The sequence below is a fragment of the Anopheles ziemanni genome, unplaced genomic scaffold (assembly GCF_943734765.1).
Source record: "Anopheles ziemanni unplaced genomic scaffold, idAnoZiCoDA_A2_x.2 scaffold_95_ctg1, whole genome shotgun sequence".
Lineage (NCBI taxonomy): Eukaryota > Metazoa > Arthropoda > Insecta > Diptera > Culicidae > Anopheles > Anopheles ziemanni.
Window position 1 is genome coordinate 1 of NW_026690122.1, and position 19,170 is coordinate 19,170.

At 43.9% G+C, this 19,170-nt stretch overlaps 1 protein-coding gene across 1 annotated transcript; it reads right to left on the bottom strand.

The window, feature by feature from the left end:
- Positions 1-8,547: 8,547 nt before the first annotated feature.
- Positions 8,548-12,562, bottom strand: LOC131292965 (uncharacterized; the record flags this gene model as incomplete). The annotated part of the gene is made up of 2 exons (XM_058321047.1): positions 9,196-12,562; positions 8,548-8,810 (listed from the first exon to the last, which is right to left on the bottom strand). Coding segments are annotated over exons 1-2 (3,630 nt in total), but the record flags the coding sequence as incomplete, so codon positions are not given.
- Between the last annotated feature and the right edge of the window lie 6,608 nt (positions 12,563-19,170).

A 19,170-nucleotide genomic window follows, 5' to 3' on the forward strand; every position in this document is an offset into this window, starting at 1 on the left:
GGCGCCGCTCACAAAACTCCATCAATGCCTTAAAGGTATCCGTCTTCTGCTCGGCTGCAATAAGTTCGAAAGCCATTAGTGTTTGCTCGTCGAACTTGTATCTTACCAGACTTGATAATGGGGTATCCCAGGAAGATACAGGCTCCTGCAATCTGTCCATCCCAAGCACTAAGCGCTTCGATTCGTTGACGATACGAGTCAATTCCTCCGCCGTTGCGGCAGCCATCGGTTGCAGATCCACCAACGCCTTGAAGTAGTCCCGTTTCAGCATCTTCGCATCATCAAACCGATCCAACAAAGCTTGCCACGTACTGTTTTAGTTTCCTTCTACAAGCTTTACGTGGTCGAATAACCTGGCAGCATCTCCTTTTAGCGAAGCCAACAAATATTGCAGCTTCATTATGTCCGACAACTCTGCATCGTGAACCATTGCAGTGAAGCGGTCCTTGAAGCTCATCCATTTTGTTTTATCACCATCGAACGCCGGTAGATCAATTTTGGGAAGCCTCACTTGCGAATTTGTAAAACTTGCATTCGCCATTGTACTATTTGCAGCCGGCCTATGGCCGTCCGCCCCATCTTGCTTCTCCAACAGAAAGCCCTTCACCCGATGGAACTTCCCGTAGAAGGCTTGTTTTTCAGTCAAAAGTTCCACCGTATCACATTCTTCGTGTTCCGTTAGTAACTTTTCTCTCGCACTTTCGAAGTTACTCTTAGCCTCTTCTAGCGAAATGAGGAGGCTGCTTATCTGGCACTGCTGGTTTTCGGTATAATTTTCGACGAACTCATAAAAAAAATCAACTCCCGCTAACTTGTCGTTGTATACGCGTTTCAACTGACGCACCATTTTGTCCGAAACGGGCATTTTCCTTATTATTTTTGTCCCGAGAAACGCTAATCCTTATACGCCAACCGCCAACTTTTTGTGCCACACTGTAGCGTCGACTCAAATTCGCGCGCGCTTTGCTGGATTTGGTTGCCGCTTGACACGGTCGTTCACGTACAGGTCCAATGGTCACAATTTCACCACGGCAACCACCACGAACTAGTGAATCTAACTACCATCCACTGAACTCAAACTCTTTCCGCGAATCAACTCTCTAACGCGGTTTACTCCGGATGAATGTTACAAGAATCCAAATTCTATCCGGTTCGCAGGACCAATGTTCCGATAGCTCAAGTCGATGGTTCAGCTTAGACTAAAATACATTTATTGATGTAATCTAACATGTTATCTTAACGCTAGATCTTATCTCACAAACACTTATTACTTATCTATCACTAACATATCTACTACTGGTAACATAATTATCTTATGCAAAGGACTGTGCTACTGGGGCATCCTTTGCCTACTTTACGGCGCTAACAGAAGTGAAACAAATCATCATGGCAAGTAACGAAGAAACCGTTTTGCTTTTATGTAACGCTAGAAGTGACGCTTTCTGTGAGATTTTGGAATTACTCTACCAGTTTTTGCAATTACACGAAGAACTTGTTTGGAACGAAGGTCGACGACAAAACATGAATATCTCGAAAACTAGAAGAGCTAGAAGGACGCCAAAGGTACCAAAAGAAAGGAAGTTAAATTTGCGACGTCAAATATGGGGGTAAAATCGAAGATCGGACGAAAGACAAAAAAGTTCTAAGCGTTTGAAGGAGCAAGGGTTGGGAAAAGTGCTATGTTTTTTTCCTTCTCGACAGACACCAAAAGTGCTCCATATCCCACTTGCAATACATGGAAGTGAAACAAATCATCATGGCAAGTAACGAAGAAACCGTTTTGCTTATATGTAACGCTAGAAGTAACGCTTTCTAAGAGATTTTGGATTAAATCTATCATGGTGGTCAAATCGAAGATCGGACGAAAGAAAAAAAAGACAAAAGCCCTTGAAAGAGCAGAGGTTGGGAAAGGTGCTATGTTTTTTTCCATCTCGACCGACACCAAAAGTGCTCCATATCCCACTTGCAATACTTGGAAGTGAAACAAATCATCATGGCAAGTAACGAAAAAACCGTTTTGCTTATATGTAACGCTAGAAGTAACGCTTTCTGTGAGATTTTGGAATTAATCTATCAAGGTGGTCAAATCGAAGATCGGACGAAAGAAAAAAAAGACAAAAGTCCTTGACAGAGCAGAGGTTGGGAAAGGTGCTATGTTTTTTTCCATCGCGACCGACACCAAAAGTGCTCCATATCCCACTTGCAATACATGGAAGTGAAACAAATCATCATGGCAAGTAACGAAGAAACCGTTTTGCTTTTATGTAACGCTAGAAGTAACGCTTTCTGTGAGATTTTGGAATTACTCTACCAGTTTTTGCAATTACACGAAGAACTTGTTTGGAACGAAGGTCGACGACAAAACATGAATATCTCGAAAACCAGAAGAGCTAGAAGGACGCCAAAGGTACCAAAAGAAAGGAAATTAAATTTGCAACACCAAATATGGGGGTCAAATCGAAGATCGGACGAAAGACAAAAAAGTTCTAAGCGTTTGAAGGAGCAAGGGTTGGGAAAAGTGCTATGTTTTTTTCCTTCTTGACCGACACCAAAAGTGCTCCATATCCCACTTGCAAAACATGGAAGTGAAACAAATCATCATGGCAAGTAACGAAGATACCGTTTTGCTTATATGTAACGCTAGAAGTAACGCTTTCTAAGATATTTTGGATTAAATCTATCATGTTGGTCAAATCGAAGATCGGACGAAAGAAAAAAAAGACAAAAGTCCTTGAAAGAGCAGAGGTTGGGAAAGGTGCTATGTTTTTTTCCATCTCGACCGACACCAAAAGTGCTCCATATCCCACTTGCAATACGTGGAAGTGAAACAAATCATCATGGCAAGTAACGAAGAAACCGTTTTGCTTTTATGTAACGCTAGAAGTAACGCTTTCTGTGAGATTTTGGAATTACTCTACCAGTTTTTGCAATTACACGAAGAACTTGTTTGGAACGAAGGTCGACGACAAAACATGAATATCTCGAAAACTAGAAGAGTTAGAAGGACGCCAAAGGTATTAAAAGAAAGGAAATTAAATTTGCGACACCAAATATGGGGGTCAAATCGAAGATCGGACGAAAGACAAAAAAGTTCTAAGCGTTTGAAGGAGCAAGGGTTGGGAAAAGTGCTATGTTTTTTTCCTTCTCGACCGACACCAAAAGTGCTCCATATCCCACTTGCAATACATGGAAGTGAAACAAATCATCATGGCAAGTAACGAAGATACCGTTTTGCTTATATGTAACGCTAGAAGTAACGCTTTCTAAGAGATTTTGGATTAAATCTATCATGGTGGTCAAATCGAAGATCGGACGAAAGAAAAAAAAGACAAAAGTCCTTGAAAGAGCAGAGGTTGGGAAAGTGCTATGTTTTTTTCCATCTCGACCGACACCACAAGTGCTCCATATCCCACTTGCAATACATGGAAGTGAAACAAATCATCATGGCAAGTAACGAAGAAACCGTTTTGCTTTTATGTAACGCTAGAAGTAACGCTTTCTGTGAGATTTTGGAATTACTCTACCAGTTTTTGCAATTACACGAAGAACTTGTTTGGAACGAAGGTCGACGACAAAACATGAATATCTCGAAAACTAGAAGAGCTAGAAGGACGCCAAAGGTACCAAAAGAAAGGAAAAATTAATTTGCGACATCAAATATGGGGGTAAAATCGAAGATCGGACGAAAGACAAAAAAGTTCTAAGCGTTTGAAGGAGCAAGGGTTGGGAAAAGTGCTATGTTTTTTTCCTTCTCGACCGACACCAAAAGTGCTCCATATCCCACTTGCAATACATGGAAGTGAAACAAATCATCATGGCAAGTAACGAAGATACCGTTTTGCTTATATGTAACGCTAGAAGTAACGCTTTCTAAGAGATTTTGGATTAAATCTATCATGGTGGTCAAATCGAAGATCGGACGAAAGAAAAAAAAGACAAAAGTCCTTGAAAGAGCAGAGGTTGGGAAAGGTGCTATGTTTTTTTCCATCTCGACCGACACCAAAAGTGCTCCATATCCCACTTGCAATACATGGAAGTGAAACAAATCATCATGGCAAGTAAAGAAGAAACCGTTTTGCATTTATGTAACGCTAGAAGTAACGCTTTCTGTGAGATTTTGGAATTACTCTACCAGTTTTTGCAATTACACGAAGAACTTGTATGGAACGAAGGTCGACGACAAAACATGAATATCTCGAAAACTAGAAGAGCTAGAAGGACGCCAAAGGTACCAAAAGAAAGGAAATTAAATTTGCGACACCAAATATGGAGGTAAAATCGAAGATCGGACGAAAGACAAAAAAGTTCTATGCGTTTGAAGGAGCAAGGGTTGGGAAAAGTGCTATGTTTTTTTCCTTCTCGACCGACACCAAAAGTGCTCCATATCCCACTTGCAATACATGGAAGTGAAACAAATCATCATGGCAAGTAACGAAGATACCGTTTTGCTTATATGTAACGCTAGAAGTAACGCTTTCTGTGAGATTTTGGAATTAATCTATCATTATGGTCAAATCGAAGATCGGACGAAAGAAAAAAAAGACAAAAGTCCTTCAAAGAGCAGAGGTTGGGAAAGGTGCTATGTTTTTTTCCATCTGGACCGACATCAAAAGTGCTCCATATCCCACTTGCAATACATGGAAGTGAAACAAATCATCATGGCAAGTAACGAAGAAACCGTTTTGCTTTTATGTAACGCTAGAAGTAACGCTTTCTGTGAGATTTTGGAATTACTCTACCAGTTTTTGCAATAACACGAAGAACTTGTTTGGAACGAAGGTCGACGACAAAACATGAATATCTCGAAAACTAGAAGAGCTAGAAGGACGCCAAAGGTACCAAAAGAAAGGAAGTTAAATTTGCGACGTCAAATATGGGGGTAAAATCGAAGATCGGACGAAAGACAAAAAAGTTCTAAGCGTTTGAAGGAGCAAGGGTTGGGAAAAGTGCTATGTTTTTTTCCTTCTAGACCGACACCAAAAGTGCTCCATATCCCACTTGCAATACATGGAAGTGAAACAAATCATCATGGCAAGTAACGAAGATACCGTTTTGCTTATATGTAACGCTAGAAGTAACGCTTTCTAAGAGATTTTGGATTAAATCTAACATGGTGGTCAAATCGAAGATCGGACGAAAGAAAAGAAAGACAAAAGTCCTTGAAAGAGCAGAGGTTGGGAAGGTGCTATGTTTTTTTCCATCTCGACCGACACCACAAGTGCTCCATATCCCACTTGCAATACATGGAAGTGAAACAAATCATCATGGCAAGTAACGAAGAAACCGTTTTGCTTTTATGTAACGCTAGAAGTAACGCTTTCTGTGAGATTTTGGAATTACTCTACCAGTTTTTGCAATTACACGAAGAACTTGTTTGGAACGAAGGTCGACGACAAAACATGAATATCTCGAAAACTAGAAGAGCTAGAAGGACGCCAAAGGTACCAAAAGAAAGGAAGTTAAATTTGCGACGTCAAATATGGGGGTAAAATCGAAGATCGGACGAAAGACAAAAAAGTTCTAAGCGTTTGAAGGAGCAAGGGTTGGGAAAAGTGCTATGTTTTTTTCCTTCTAGACCGACACCAAAAGTGCTCCATATCCCACTTGCAATACATGGAAGTGAAACAAATCATCATGGCAAGTAACGAAAAAACCGTTTTGCTTATATGCAACGCTAGAAGTAACGCTTTCTAAGAGATTTTGGATTAAATCTATCATGGTGGTCAAATCGAAGATCGGACGAAAGAAAAAAAAGACAAAAGTCCTTGACAGAGCAGAGGTTGGGAAAGGTGCTATGTTTTTTTCCATCGCGACCGACACCAAAAGTGCTCCATATCCCACTTGCAATACATGGAAGTGAAACAAATCATCATGGCAAGTAACGAAGAAACCGTTTTGCTTTTATGTAACGCTAGAAGTGACGCTTTCTGTGAGATTTTGGAATTACTCTACCAGTTTTTGCAATTACACGAAGAACTTGTTTGGAACGAAGGTCGACGACAAAACATGAATATCTCGAAAACTAGAAGAGCTAGAAGGACGCCAAAGGTACCAAAAGAAAGGAAGTTAAATTTGCGACGTCAAATATGGGGGTAAAATCGAAGATCGGACGAAAGACAAAAAAGTTCTAAGCGTTTGAAGGAGCAAGGGTTGGGAAAAGTGCTATGTTTTTTTCCATCTCGACCGACACCAAAAGTGCTCCATATCCCACTTGCAATACATGGAAGTGAAACAAACCATCATGGCAAGTAACGAAAAAACCGTTTTGCTTATATGTAACGCTAGAAGTAACGCTTTCTAAGAGATTTTGGATTAAATCTATCATGGTGGTCAAATCGAAGATCGGACGAAAGAAAAAAAAGACAAAAGTCCTTGAAAGAGCAGAGGTTGGGAAGGTGCTATGTTTTTTTCCATCTCGACCGACACCAAAAGTGCTCCATATCCCACTTGCAATACATGGAAGTGAAACAAATCATCATGGCAAGTAACGAAGAAACCGTTTTGCTTTTATGTAACGCTAGAAGTAACGCTTTCTAAGAGATTTTGGAATTACTCTACCAGTTTTTGCAATTACACGAAGAACTTGTTTGGAACGAAGGTCGACGACAAAACATGAATATCTCGAAAACTAGAAGAGCTAGAAGGACGCCAAAGGTACCAAAAGAAAGGAAGTTAAATTTGCGACGTCAAATATGGGGGTAAAATCGAAGATCGGACGAAAGACAAAAAAGTTCTAAGCGTTTGAAGGAGCAAGGGTTGGGAAAAGTGCTATGTTTTTTTCCATCTCGACCGACACCAAAAGTGCTCCATATCCCACTTGCAATACATGGAAGTGAAACAAACCATCATGGCAAGTAACGAAAAAACCGTTTTGCTTATATGTAACGCTAGAAGTAACGCTTTCTAAGAGATTTTGGATTAAATCTATCATGGTGGTCAAATCGAAGATCGGACGAAAGAAAAAAAAGACAAAAGTCCTTGAAAGAGCAGAGGTTGGGAAGGTGCTATGTTTTTTTCCATCTCGACCGACACCAAAAGTGCTCCATATCCCACTTGCAATACATGGAAGTGAAACAAATCATCATGGCAAGTAACGAAGAAACCGTTTTGCTTTTATGTAACGCTAGAAGTAACGCTTTCTGTGAGATTTTGGAATTACTCTACCAGTTTTTGCAATTACACGAAGAACTTGTTTGGAACGAAGGTCGACGACAAAACATGAATATCTCGAAAACTAGAAGAGCTAGAAGGACGCCAAAGGTACCAAAAGAAAGGAAATTAAATTTGCGACATCAAATATGGGGGTAAAATCGAAGATCGGACGAAAGACAAAAAAGTTCTAAGCGTTTGAAGGAGCAAGGGTTGGGAAAGGTGCTATGTTTTTTTCCTTCTCGACCGACACCAAAAGTGCTCCATATCCCACTTGCAATACATGGAAGTGAAACAAATCATCATGGCAAGTAACGAAGAAACCGTTTTGCTTATATGTAACGCTAGAAGTAACGCTTTCTAAGAGATTTTGGATTAAATCTATCATGGTGGTCAAATCGAAGATCGGACGAAAGAAAAAAAAGACAAAAGTCCTTGAAAGAGCAGAGGTTGGGAAGGTGCTATGTTTTTTTCCATCTCGACCGACACCACAAGTGCTCCATATCCCACTTGCAATACATGGAAGTTGTTCCGATAGCTCAAGTCGATGGTTCAGCTTAGACTAAAATACATTTATTGATGTAATCTAACATGTTATCTTAACGCTAGATCTTATCTCACAAACACTTATTACTTATCTATCACTAACATATCTACTACTGGTAACATAATTATCTTATGCAAAGGACTGTGCTACTGGGGCATCCTTTGCCTACTTTACGGCGCTAACATCCCGACCACCATAAAAATTCAAATTTTTATAAACTAATTAAACTATTTACACTGTTGAACCTGTCCTCCTTCCTTTCTGTTGCCCTCAAATGGAAGTACACATAACTTGGCAACTGGCCTTTTCATTTTATCGGACTGAGCTGTGCGTAAAGTAACTACCCTGACTATCCCGTCCTTCCCTGGGTGCACTTCTATCACTCGTGCCAATGGCCATTTGTTTGGTGGCATATTATCATCACGAATGATAACCATTATTCCAGGTTCTATAGCCGTCGCAGGCATACTCCACTTATTCCTAACGTGCAGCTGGTGCAGATACTCGGATCGCCATCGAGCCCAAAAGTGCTGAAATCGCTGTTGAATCACCCGCCAATGATTCAACCTGCCTTCCGGAATATCCCGCAGATCAATATCCGGGACCTGCTGCATATTTGAACCCGTGATAAAGCCCTTCTACCTGCGCCAACCTTCTACCTGCGTAAATAAACCTTCTACCTGCGCCAACAGCGTGACCATATCTTCATACGTGGCTGCTGCGTCTCCCAATACACGATGTAGGTGACGCTTCATTGACTTAACCGCTGCCTCCCAAAGTCCTCCGAAGTGGGGAGCTCCGGGCGGAATGAAACTCCATTTCAAACCTCGTTCGCTGCTCCAAGTTGTTACCTCTGCCTGAAATTGAGAGGAACTAAGCAGATCATAGAGTTTACGCAGTTCGTTGGCGGCTCCCTTGAAGTTGGTGCCATTGTCGGAGTGCAGTTCAGCCACTAATCCTCGCTTCGACACGAATCTTCGGAGTGCCGCTATGAAGGCTGCCGTGGACAGAGAGGAAACCAACTCCAGATGCACTGCCCGCGTAACGAAGCACACAAACACTGCGATGTATGCCTTTGTGGGTGCTGCCTTCCTATGACCGCCCTTGATGTACACTGTAATCCACACCCGATATGGCAAACGGTCTCGCTTCCGCTACTCTTGCTGCAGGTAACTCTCCCATTGGTTGCACCACCAGCTTCGGCTTATTCTTGAAGCAGCTGACACACTGCCGCTGCACTTGCCGAACCACTGACCTCACTCCCATGATCCAAAATCGTTGTCGTAATGAGGTCAACATCAACTGTGGCCCAGCATGAAGCAAGTTGACATGGTAATGTAACGCCAACAACCTCGCCAACGGATGTCCTTTGGGAATTATTTTGGGATGCTTTGCTGCCTCACTCATATGCGCGTTCTGAAGCCGTCCCTTGACTCGAATCAATCCGTCTTCGCCCAGAAATGGATCGCAAAACCTCAAGCCCGAAGCACTAGGCAAACTCCTTCCTTTCTTCAACGTGTCCAGCTCTGCCGTCAACTGCTCCCTCTGTGCCAAGCGGCAAAGCGTTGACTCCGCCTTCCTTAAATCCTCAGTGGTCAAAGGTGCCATTTCCTCTGACATTGGTTTTGCCTGCGACCTTAGAGCATGGAGATATCGCTGACAATATCCCACCACTCTGCGCAGCTTCGTGTATGTGGAGCACAGGGAGTAGAGTCGGTCACTAAAGTTCTCTTCGTCGAGCGAAGAGACTAGTACCGCTGTTGCTCGTTCTTCGCCTGTAGGTTCCAATGCCTTGGCCTTGTTTGGCAATGCTGGCCACGATTCTTCTTCCAAGGAGAGCCATGTTGGCCCCGACCACCATTGCTTGGTGTCGATAAGAGCCTCCGGATCCACACCTCTAGACACTAGATCCGCCGGGTTCTCGACTCCCGGTACGTGCCTCCATTGAGCTCCTTCCGCGTTCCGCTGGATCTTTGATGTGCGATTCGCTACGAATGTCTTCCAATTTCCATGAGGAGAATTCACCCAATGCCACACAGTCATGGAATCCGTACATAAAAAGGCAGGTGCTCCTTCCGGCAGGACCTTCTTCACTAACCGATATAAGTTGCTGCCCAAGAGCGCTGCACATAACTCCAATCTAGCGATCGTTATCTTTTGCTTCAACGATACCAACTTCGATTTCGATATAAAGAAGTTCACTGTCGCCTTTTCGCCAACTTTCTGACCACGGATGTAACAACAAGCTCCATACCCCCTTTCCGATGCGTCGCAGAATATATGCACTTGTTTTTCCATACTGCTATCCGTTACCACTGGTCTTGGAACTTCTATCTTTGATAGTGCCGTAAGTTGGGGAAAGAACGCCATCCATTCTGCAAACAAGCCTTCTGGTAACACATCGTCCCAGTCCCAGCGTTTTCCCTTGGCATCCTTCAAAGTTACTATACGTTGCAAAATCAGCTTTGCCTTCATCTTAACAGGATCGAGGAATCCTAATGGATCATATACTTTCGCGAGGCATCCCGATACCTGCCGTTTCGTGCGTAGGGTTTCGATCTGTGGCGGTAGCCTAACTTGAACACTCAAGACGTCCGACGATGTGTTCCACGACAAGCCCAATGTGGACACCGTACCTGTAGGCTCCGTCCCAAACTCATAATTTCCTGCCTTCGCGATGTGCTCTGGTGTGATTGCTGCAAGTGCTTCTGGCTCATTGGAAGCCCACTTGCGGAGGCCAAACCCTCCCATGCTGAGCAACTCACTGAGCTCCTTTACCATGTTTCCCGCTTCCTCTATGGTCGCTGCGCCGGACAAGATGTCGTCAACATAGAAATCATTTGCGCAGCGTGACGCCATGGGAAACTGATGCCCTTCATCTTCGAAAATCTTAAATAATGTCCTGATTGCTAGGAAGGGTGCACACGCGGTCCCATACGTTACCGTATTCAGAACGTAGACCCCAACTGGATCATTGGCGGTTTCTCTCCATAATATTCGTTGTAGATTTTTATCTTCTTCCGCCACCAAGACCTGCCGATACATTTTTTCTACATCAGCCACAAAGGCCACAGGCCTCATCCTGAATCTGAGAAGAATGACTTCTATGTCATCTTGTAATCGCGGTCCAGTCAACAAAATGTCGTTTAAGCTTAGCCCGGTACCACAACGGCATGATGCATCGAACACCACTCGACACTTTTTCGTCAATCCATCAGTCTTCCAAACTGCATGGTGCGGTAGGTAAAACCGTGGCGTGCCCTCTGCCATCTTATCTTCTACATAAGTTGACACCTTTGTCATATGCCCTAGTCTGATGTATTCGGACATAAATTCCTTGTACGCGGCACCCAGGTTCGGCTCCTTGATCATACGCCTTTCAATGGCCGCTAACCTTTTCAATGCTGGTTGAAGTGAGTCTCTCAGCCTTTCTTCGAAGTTGGCTACCTTGGGCAAGTTAACGACATACCTTCCCGACTCGGTGCGCCTCGTTGTGTTTAGATAAAGGTTTTCACATTCCTCATCTTGCTCGGACCGTACACGTTCTTCCGGTATCGCTTCCAGGCTAGCCAGCTTCTCAAATATTGCCCCAAGATCGTTGTCAGCCAAACAGGAACAGACGACCTCAGCTGCATCTTCAGAGACTCGTTCTTCCCTGCCGCATACAATCCAACCAAGGCTGGACTCCAGGAGCTTTGGCAAGTGAGGTGCTAACTTTAATTGACCTTGTTGGAGCAACTCGCCAAATAACTCTGCACCAATCAGAAGGTCTATCCGCTCACTCCGGAAGAATGCTGGATCTGCCAATATCAGTGCTTGGGGAATGTTCCAGGACTCCGTATTCCGAGTTTGCGCTGGAAAGTTGGCTGTTATGTTTCGCAGCACCAACCAATTCACTCGAGACACAAAGGTTGACGCTCGTGATTTCATGGTAGCTACCACCATCGTCTCTGCCTTTAGCGAAACTGCTCCGATGCCGGACAAAGGTTTATTTAGTCGCCTTTTCTTCAGCTTCAACTGCTGTACCAACCGTTCGCTCATGAAGTTGGATTGCGACCCCTGGTCTAGCAACGCTCTAGCTGGAAATTCTCTACCTTCATCATTGCAAATCAACACCTGAGCCGTTGACAACCAAATCATTTTCTCTTGTGAAGGCTGCGAATCAACTGGAGCTGGTATGTACGTGATGGCGCTTATGCTGCTCTCTGTTCTCGGGGTAATCGGATTGGTTTTGTTGCATACTAAGGTGTGATGTCGTTTCTGACAGTTTCCGCATCTTGACTGGGCCTTACAGAATCTTGCTTGATGCTCCTTTCCTAAGCAGTTGAAGCACAAAGACTCAACCTTCGCAATCTGTTGGCGCTCTGACAACGACATCTTTGCAAATCTCTCGCATCTTGCGATATGATGATCGGCCTTACACAACACACACCCTCTGAGCATGTTGCCTGTCTGAGCTGCACAGGACATTGAAGCTGGATACGGTCTTTGTGTAGGCTTTCGAGTAATTTGATGATCATGATTTGTTCCCCTGGTTGCCGGCTTCGTATCGATCCTGTTTTGCGTGTGGACGACCGAGTTTGTCAAAATCTTGAGGCGCCGCTCACAAAACTCCATCAATGCCTTAAAGGTATCCGTCTTCTGCTCGGCTGCAATAAGTTCGAAAGCCATTAGTGTTTGCTCGTCGAACTTGTATCTTACCAGACTTGATAATGGGGTATCCCAGGAAGATACAGGCTCCTGCAATCTGTCCATCCCAAGCACTAAGCGCTTCGATTCGTTGACGATACGAGTCAATTCCTCCGCCGTTGCGGCAGCCATCGGTTGCAGATCCACCAACGCCTTGAAGTAGTCCCGTTTCAGCATCTTCGCATCATCAAACCGATCCAACAAAGCTTGCCACGTACTGTTTTAGTTTCCTTCTACAAGCTTTACGTGGTCGAATAACCTGGCAGCATCTCCTTTTAGCGAAGCCAACAAATATTGCAGCTTCATTATGTCCGACAACTCTGCATCGTGAACCATTGCAGTGAAGCGGTCCTTGAAGCTCATCCATTTTGTTTTATCACCATCGAACGCCGGTAGATCAATTTTGGGAAGCCTCACTTGCGAATTTGTAAAACTTGCATTCGCCATTGTACTATTTGCAGCCGGCCTATGGCCGTCCGCCCCATCTTGCTTCTCCAACAGAAAGCCCTTCACCCGATGGAACTTCCCGTAGAAGGCTTGTTTTTCAGTCAAAAGTTCCACCGTATCACATTCTTCGTGTTCCGTTAGTAACTTTTCTCTCGCACTTTCGAAGTTACTCTTAGCCTCTTCTAGCGAAATGAGGAGGCTGCTTATCTGGCACTGCTGGTTTTCGGTATAATTTTCGACGAACTCATAAAAAAAATCAACTCCCGCTAACTTGTCGTTGTATACGCGTTTCAACTGACGCACCATTTTGTCCGAAACGGGCATTTTCCTTATTATTTTTGTCCCGAGAAACGCTAATCCTTATACGCCAACCGCCAACTTTTTGTGCCACACTGTAGCGTCGACTCAAATTCGCGCGCGCTTTGCTGGATTTGGTTGCCGCTTGACACGGTCGTTCACGTACAGGTCCAATGGTCACAATTTCACCACGGCAACCACCACGAACTAGTGAATCTAACTACCATCCACTGAACTCAAACTCTTTCCGCGAATCAACTCTCTAACGCGGTTTACTCCGGATGAATGTTACAAGAATCCAAATTCTATCCGGTTCGCAGGACCAATGTTCCGATAGCTCAAGTCGATGGTTCAGCTTAGACTAAAATACATTTATTGATGTAATCTAACATGTTATCTTAACGCTAGATCTTATCTCACAAACACTTATTACTTATCTATCACTAACATATCTACTACTGGTAACATAATTATCTTATGCAAAGGACTGTGCTACTGGGGCATCCTTTGCCTACTTTACGGCGCTAACAGAAGTGAAACAAATCATCATGGCAAGTAACGAAGAAACCGTTTTGCTTTTATGTAACGCTAGAAGTGACGCTTTCTGTGAGATTTTGGAATTACTCTACCAGTTTTTGCAATTACACGAAGAACTTGTTTGGAACGAAGGTCGACGACAAAACATGAATATCTCGAAAACTAGAAGAGCTAGAAGGACGCCAAAGGTACCAAAAGAAAGGAAGTTAAATTTGCGACGTCAAATATGGGGGTAAAATCGAAGATCGGACGAAAGACAAAAAAGTTCTAAGCGTTTGAAGGAGCAAGGGTTGGGAAAAGTGCTATGTTTTTTTCCTTCTCGACAGACACCAAAAGTGCTCCATATCCCACTTGCAATACATGGAAGTGAAACAAATCATCATGGCAAGTAACGAAGAAACCGTTTTGCTTATATGTAACGCTAGAAGTAACGCTTTCTAAGAGATTTTGGATTAAATCTATTGAAGCGACCCAGCTGGTCCACCACCTTGCCGCCTCCAGTCCTTCCCGCCCGAAGCCTACAAACACCAGCTATTCCGTGCCCGCGGACAAGTTCAACCAACATGGGAAACGCAACGTACGTCGTAATACCCCGAACCCCGAACCCGTGCAACCGCCAATCCCACCAATCGGCAGACGAGACCCAAAACACAAAACACCGTGTCAGCAAAACCCTGGGAATCAGCGAGTGTCCCCACCAGCACGCAGCTAGCAAGCCGCGTGCGTAAGGCAGAATCGTCATCACGGAAGCCGGACTACGCGTCAGCAAACGCAGAAGGTCGCACATGCCAATACGCCGCGGAGTTCGGATTACAAGCGTGTGCGCACCGAACACTGAAGATCGCGAACACCAACCTGCGTGGCCGCCGCATGATTCCGCGATGCATCAACACGAAGTTCGTATTACGAGCATGTCCGCACTGAACACTGAAGATCGCGCATGCCAACCTGCGTGGCCACCGCATGATTTCGCGATGCATCAACACGAAGTTCGTACGCACCCAATGTCCGGAACCCGGGTTTCGGGTTACATCGAGGAATGCATCGCTACGACTGGAAGTTTGACCGAACAGGTTGATGCCTGTCGAAACGTGTCTTGATAAGCGCTGATAAGCGATGGAAACCAAGCAAGGAATGCCGCATCAGCTCGTTTCCTCTCAAAGCGTGGGAAACGCTGAGTTGGCGGATTGGACAAATTCGGGGACGTCTTGATAAGCGATGATAAGCGACGGAAACCAAAACAAGGAATGCAGCATCAGCTCGTTTCCTTTCGAAGCGTGGGAAGCGCTGCGTTGGCGGATTGGGCGAATTCGGTAACGCACGTTTTGATAAGCACTGATAAGCGGGAAGTGGAAGGAAGGTAGCGGGCCAGCGGGGTTAGCCAAATAGTATATAAGGAATCGAAATATTGTAATAAAGGCCGCAGTTTTGACCTGGAAGTGCCAGGGAGACCTAGAACTTATCCTTGTTGCGTTTTAATTAAAAGTCCGTTTCCTCGTCGTTTGGAAGTCCGCTTCGCTTCTGATAGCAAAGTTTAAGGAAATTGGTAGAAGCCATTCAGCCTTAGCCACTCGGGCTTCATCATTTGGTGACAGCGGTGGGATGCTTATCCCTGTATCATTTAGTAGTGACCCGGTGGGTCGCGAAGGTGGTACAGTGAAGTATAGAAAAAAAAAAGTAGTGACATTTAATAGAAAGACAAAAGTGTGAAAATAGTGAGTGCATTAAAACGAAGACAAAAAGACAGTAGCAGCACGGCGAGAATCCTTCCAGTGCGCAGGACAGCAGTCAGAAGAATCTACAAGCGCAGAACAACGAGTCGCTGCACTTCATACGCAAGAGAGCGGACAACGGAGAATCGTCCGGCGCGGATATCAGAGATCGACCCGAGATGAAAGCAACGCTACTAGGGTTATGGTAAGAATACTGCCTTCCCAGGAACAACAAAATTGTGAGCCAGCAGCATTAGTTTTTTTTTGCTGTTCTTTTTTTTGTCTTTTGATGAGAGAAAGACGACTTCGCAGTGAACAAGCTGAAAGAAGTAGGAAATGCAGGTAGTCGCAATAATTGGAGTTAGCTCCCTACCTATTGAAAGTGAAAGAGTCAATATATAGTGTACCTATTGCACCCAGTCTTAGAGAACTCGGGGAACGTAGTGAAAACGGTTTCAGCGAAAACAATCCGAGCGAGGTGACTAATTTACGGGCTTGAAAATGAGTGTAGCAAAAGATTACCCGATCACGAGTGTTATCGCGCGTATTCCTGAGTTTCGAGGCTCAGCGGATGAACTCGAGCAGTTCGTTAACCAGATAGACCGGATACATGAGCGTAATCTTGTAGAAGAAGATATACTACTTGACATAGTTTACTCTAAATTGAGGGGTGATGCAGTGAGACACTACTCTCGGATTAAAGCTGGTACATGGGCGGACCTAAAAGAGCTGCTTTGTCAGGAATTAGGAGTACAATATAGTGTTGAGGCTATATTCCACTTAACCGAAACATTATGCCAAAAGCCTCAGGAAACGTTTCGGAAGTATAAAGATAGGGCCCGACAAATTGTGGAGTTGGTATCATCGTATGCACCAGACAACGAAGCATTGATGGAATATGCAAGTCGGCATATAAAACATCATTTTGTTACGGGGCTGAACGACGAAAATTTAAAAGTGCTAGCACTTATGCAAAACAATATGAAACTTGAAGCCCTCATGGATTATTTAGGAAAGATGCATGAAAATGTTGATCGGGTTACAGAAGCGACAAGACGATTGAAAGCAGCGCAGGCACCTTACCCACCCTGGGATGGATATCGTGACTATGACTACAATCGTGATACAGGGTTTTCCGAGGTGTACGATGATAAGAATACGTCAGGTTGGCAGGATAGCAGATATTATGAAGAGCACAGACAGTATCAACAGCCTTTTGAAAATGAATGGCAACAAGCCGATCACAGCGAGGGGAATTACTATAGAAAAGATCATAGAGACGAAGGGAGACAGGATGGGTACGATGATAACATGGGGTCTGACATCAGATACGCATACGCAGATGCGAGGGATAGTCCACCACTAGGAAACCACCGAAGAAAAGTAAGGTTCGTTAATCATCCGGCGAACGAAGGTAATGATGAAAATGATTCAAAAAACGAATAACTGGGGAACCCGAAAGCCCGCGGAGATTCTCCAAATTTCGAAAAAATTTGGTAAAGGAATGGAAGTTTAACTTACTAGCACAAGTATTCAAAAAACAGGGCAGTAACAATAATATACAACGGAAGAATTATACAGAGGCAACAACAAGAAAAACAGAATCAGCTATACACGTGCATCATCCGTTGAGCTCGTCTTCAAACAGACAAATACATGTCACTTTGTCTACCGTAGCAAACCCATCATACAATACCGAATATGTTATAGATACTGGTACAGAGGTGAATCTGCTAGACTACAAAATGGCACAAAAGATAGGCGTAACTCGATTGGATTTATCAGACCAAACGTCGTTAGTGGGAAAACCAGGTCTCAATATATCGTTGATAGGAGTGTGCACTGTTGATCTACTTTTAGGAAACGCTGTGTACCCCACCAAATTTCACGTAGTAACAGGGCTAGAAAGTTCGTCAGCTCGTTTAGGTATGGAATTCATCAGTCAATATGTGGATGTGATAAACCTTGGACAAAAACACGTAGGATTTACTAACGGTATTCTTAAGCATACCATTTCAAACAAGGAAGAAGAACAGAAGAAGGTAGAAGAAGATCAAATAGAACAACGAGATGAAGAAAATGAGCAAACGATGGATGACACGAAGTTCGTATGCTATCATGAGAATCCTGAGAATGTCAAAACAAATACAGCAATAGATACGGAGCCTGTGAACAAAGTTACTAAGATTTGCCACAGCGTATTTCAAGCCAACAGAAAAATAAGCAAGAAGATAAAAATCCGCAGAGAACAGTATAGGTATTCGGAGGCTGCGAAACCTCAGGACAAGAAACAAATTAAGAGGGTATCGTTACAGGAAATGGGGAGGTCAGATGAAAATCCGTGGATTTCTCCAACGTCTGCAATAAGTAAAAACGAGGACGTCAAGTGGTTACACTTTTATCCACCCTAAATAATTATTGGGTTTGAGTAGTTAATTTGTAAAACGACACTGCAATGAATCGGCTAACCACAAGGAAAGATTAACGAAAAAAAAAAGAAAAAAAAATACACGCATGAAGTAAAGAAAACTAACACTAGATACCGCTCAATATAGCGAAGGTGACAAATTTGCTCAAACAAGGATAGCTAGAAACAGTTAGGACGCGATCGGAAACGCAAAAGAGCCAAACATGCTCAAGTAGGGACAGTTAGGGTCAGTTTAAAATGCATTAGTCCTAGGGAACCGAACGGGTTATGGCCGAGGAGTATCCGTACTCCCGGATTCCTTTAACCAACGATTGTTTTAGGGCTGGGTTCAACTCCCAGTGCCCATTCGGATTCCATAGGTTGCTAGGCAAAGAGAAAAGAAAAGAAGTAATATACCGCTCAACATAGCGAAGGAGCCAAAGATGCTCAATAGTATTGTAAAGGGGGAAAACCACGGACACCCACCTAAAAGACAGTAGGCCGCTCAACATAGCGAAGGAGCCAAAGATGCTCAATAGTATTGTAAAGGGGGAAAACCACGGACACCCACCTAAAGGACATTAGGCCGCTCAACATAGCGAAGGAGCCAAAGATGCTCAATATTATTGTAAAGGGGGAAAACCACGGACACCCACCTAAAGGACAGTATGCCGCTCAAGCCTAGCGAAGGGACCAACGATGTCCAATATCATTGTAAAGGGGGAAAACCACAGACACCCACCTATAGATAGCAATGGGAAAACCGAAGACACCCATCAGTAGTAATGACAGAGAAACGAGTTGCAAATCAGTAAGGACAGTTAGGAAAAATGCTCAAACCTTAGCGGGAACGAACGGGTTATGGCCGAGGAGTATCCGTACTCCCGGATTCCTCTAACCAACGATTGTTTTAGGGCTGGGTTCAACTCCCAGTGCCCATTCGTTACCCAGGGACAAGTAGCAAGAAGTGTAAGAAAACCAAAACCATATACCGCTCACGGATATCGAGGGAGCCCTAAATGCTCGAAATTATTGTAAAATTGACCCACGGATCCCCTGAAAGGAATTATGACTAATCACTAATGAAAAAGATAGTTAACTTCGAGTATGGATTAATCGTTGAAAAAAGAAGAAACTATGAACCTTGGAAGCTAATAATAATAAGAACGTAACTAAGTCGTAAACAAATTGTAATCGCAACAAGAAAAATATTAGTTTTAAACACCGGGCGCGCTACACCAGGGACATCCTCAACTCCAAAGGGCAGGACAACCCCGAAAGCCCCAACGTGTAACTACCGTACGCAACCGACTGGCGTATACAACCGCAAAGGGCAGGACACCCCCGAAAGCCCCAACGTGCACCGACTCAGCGCGCGCAGGCAC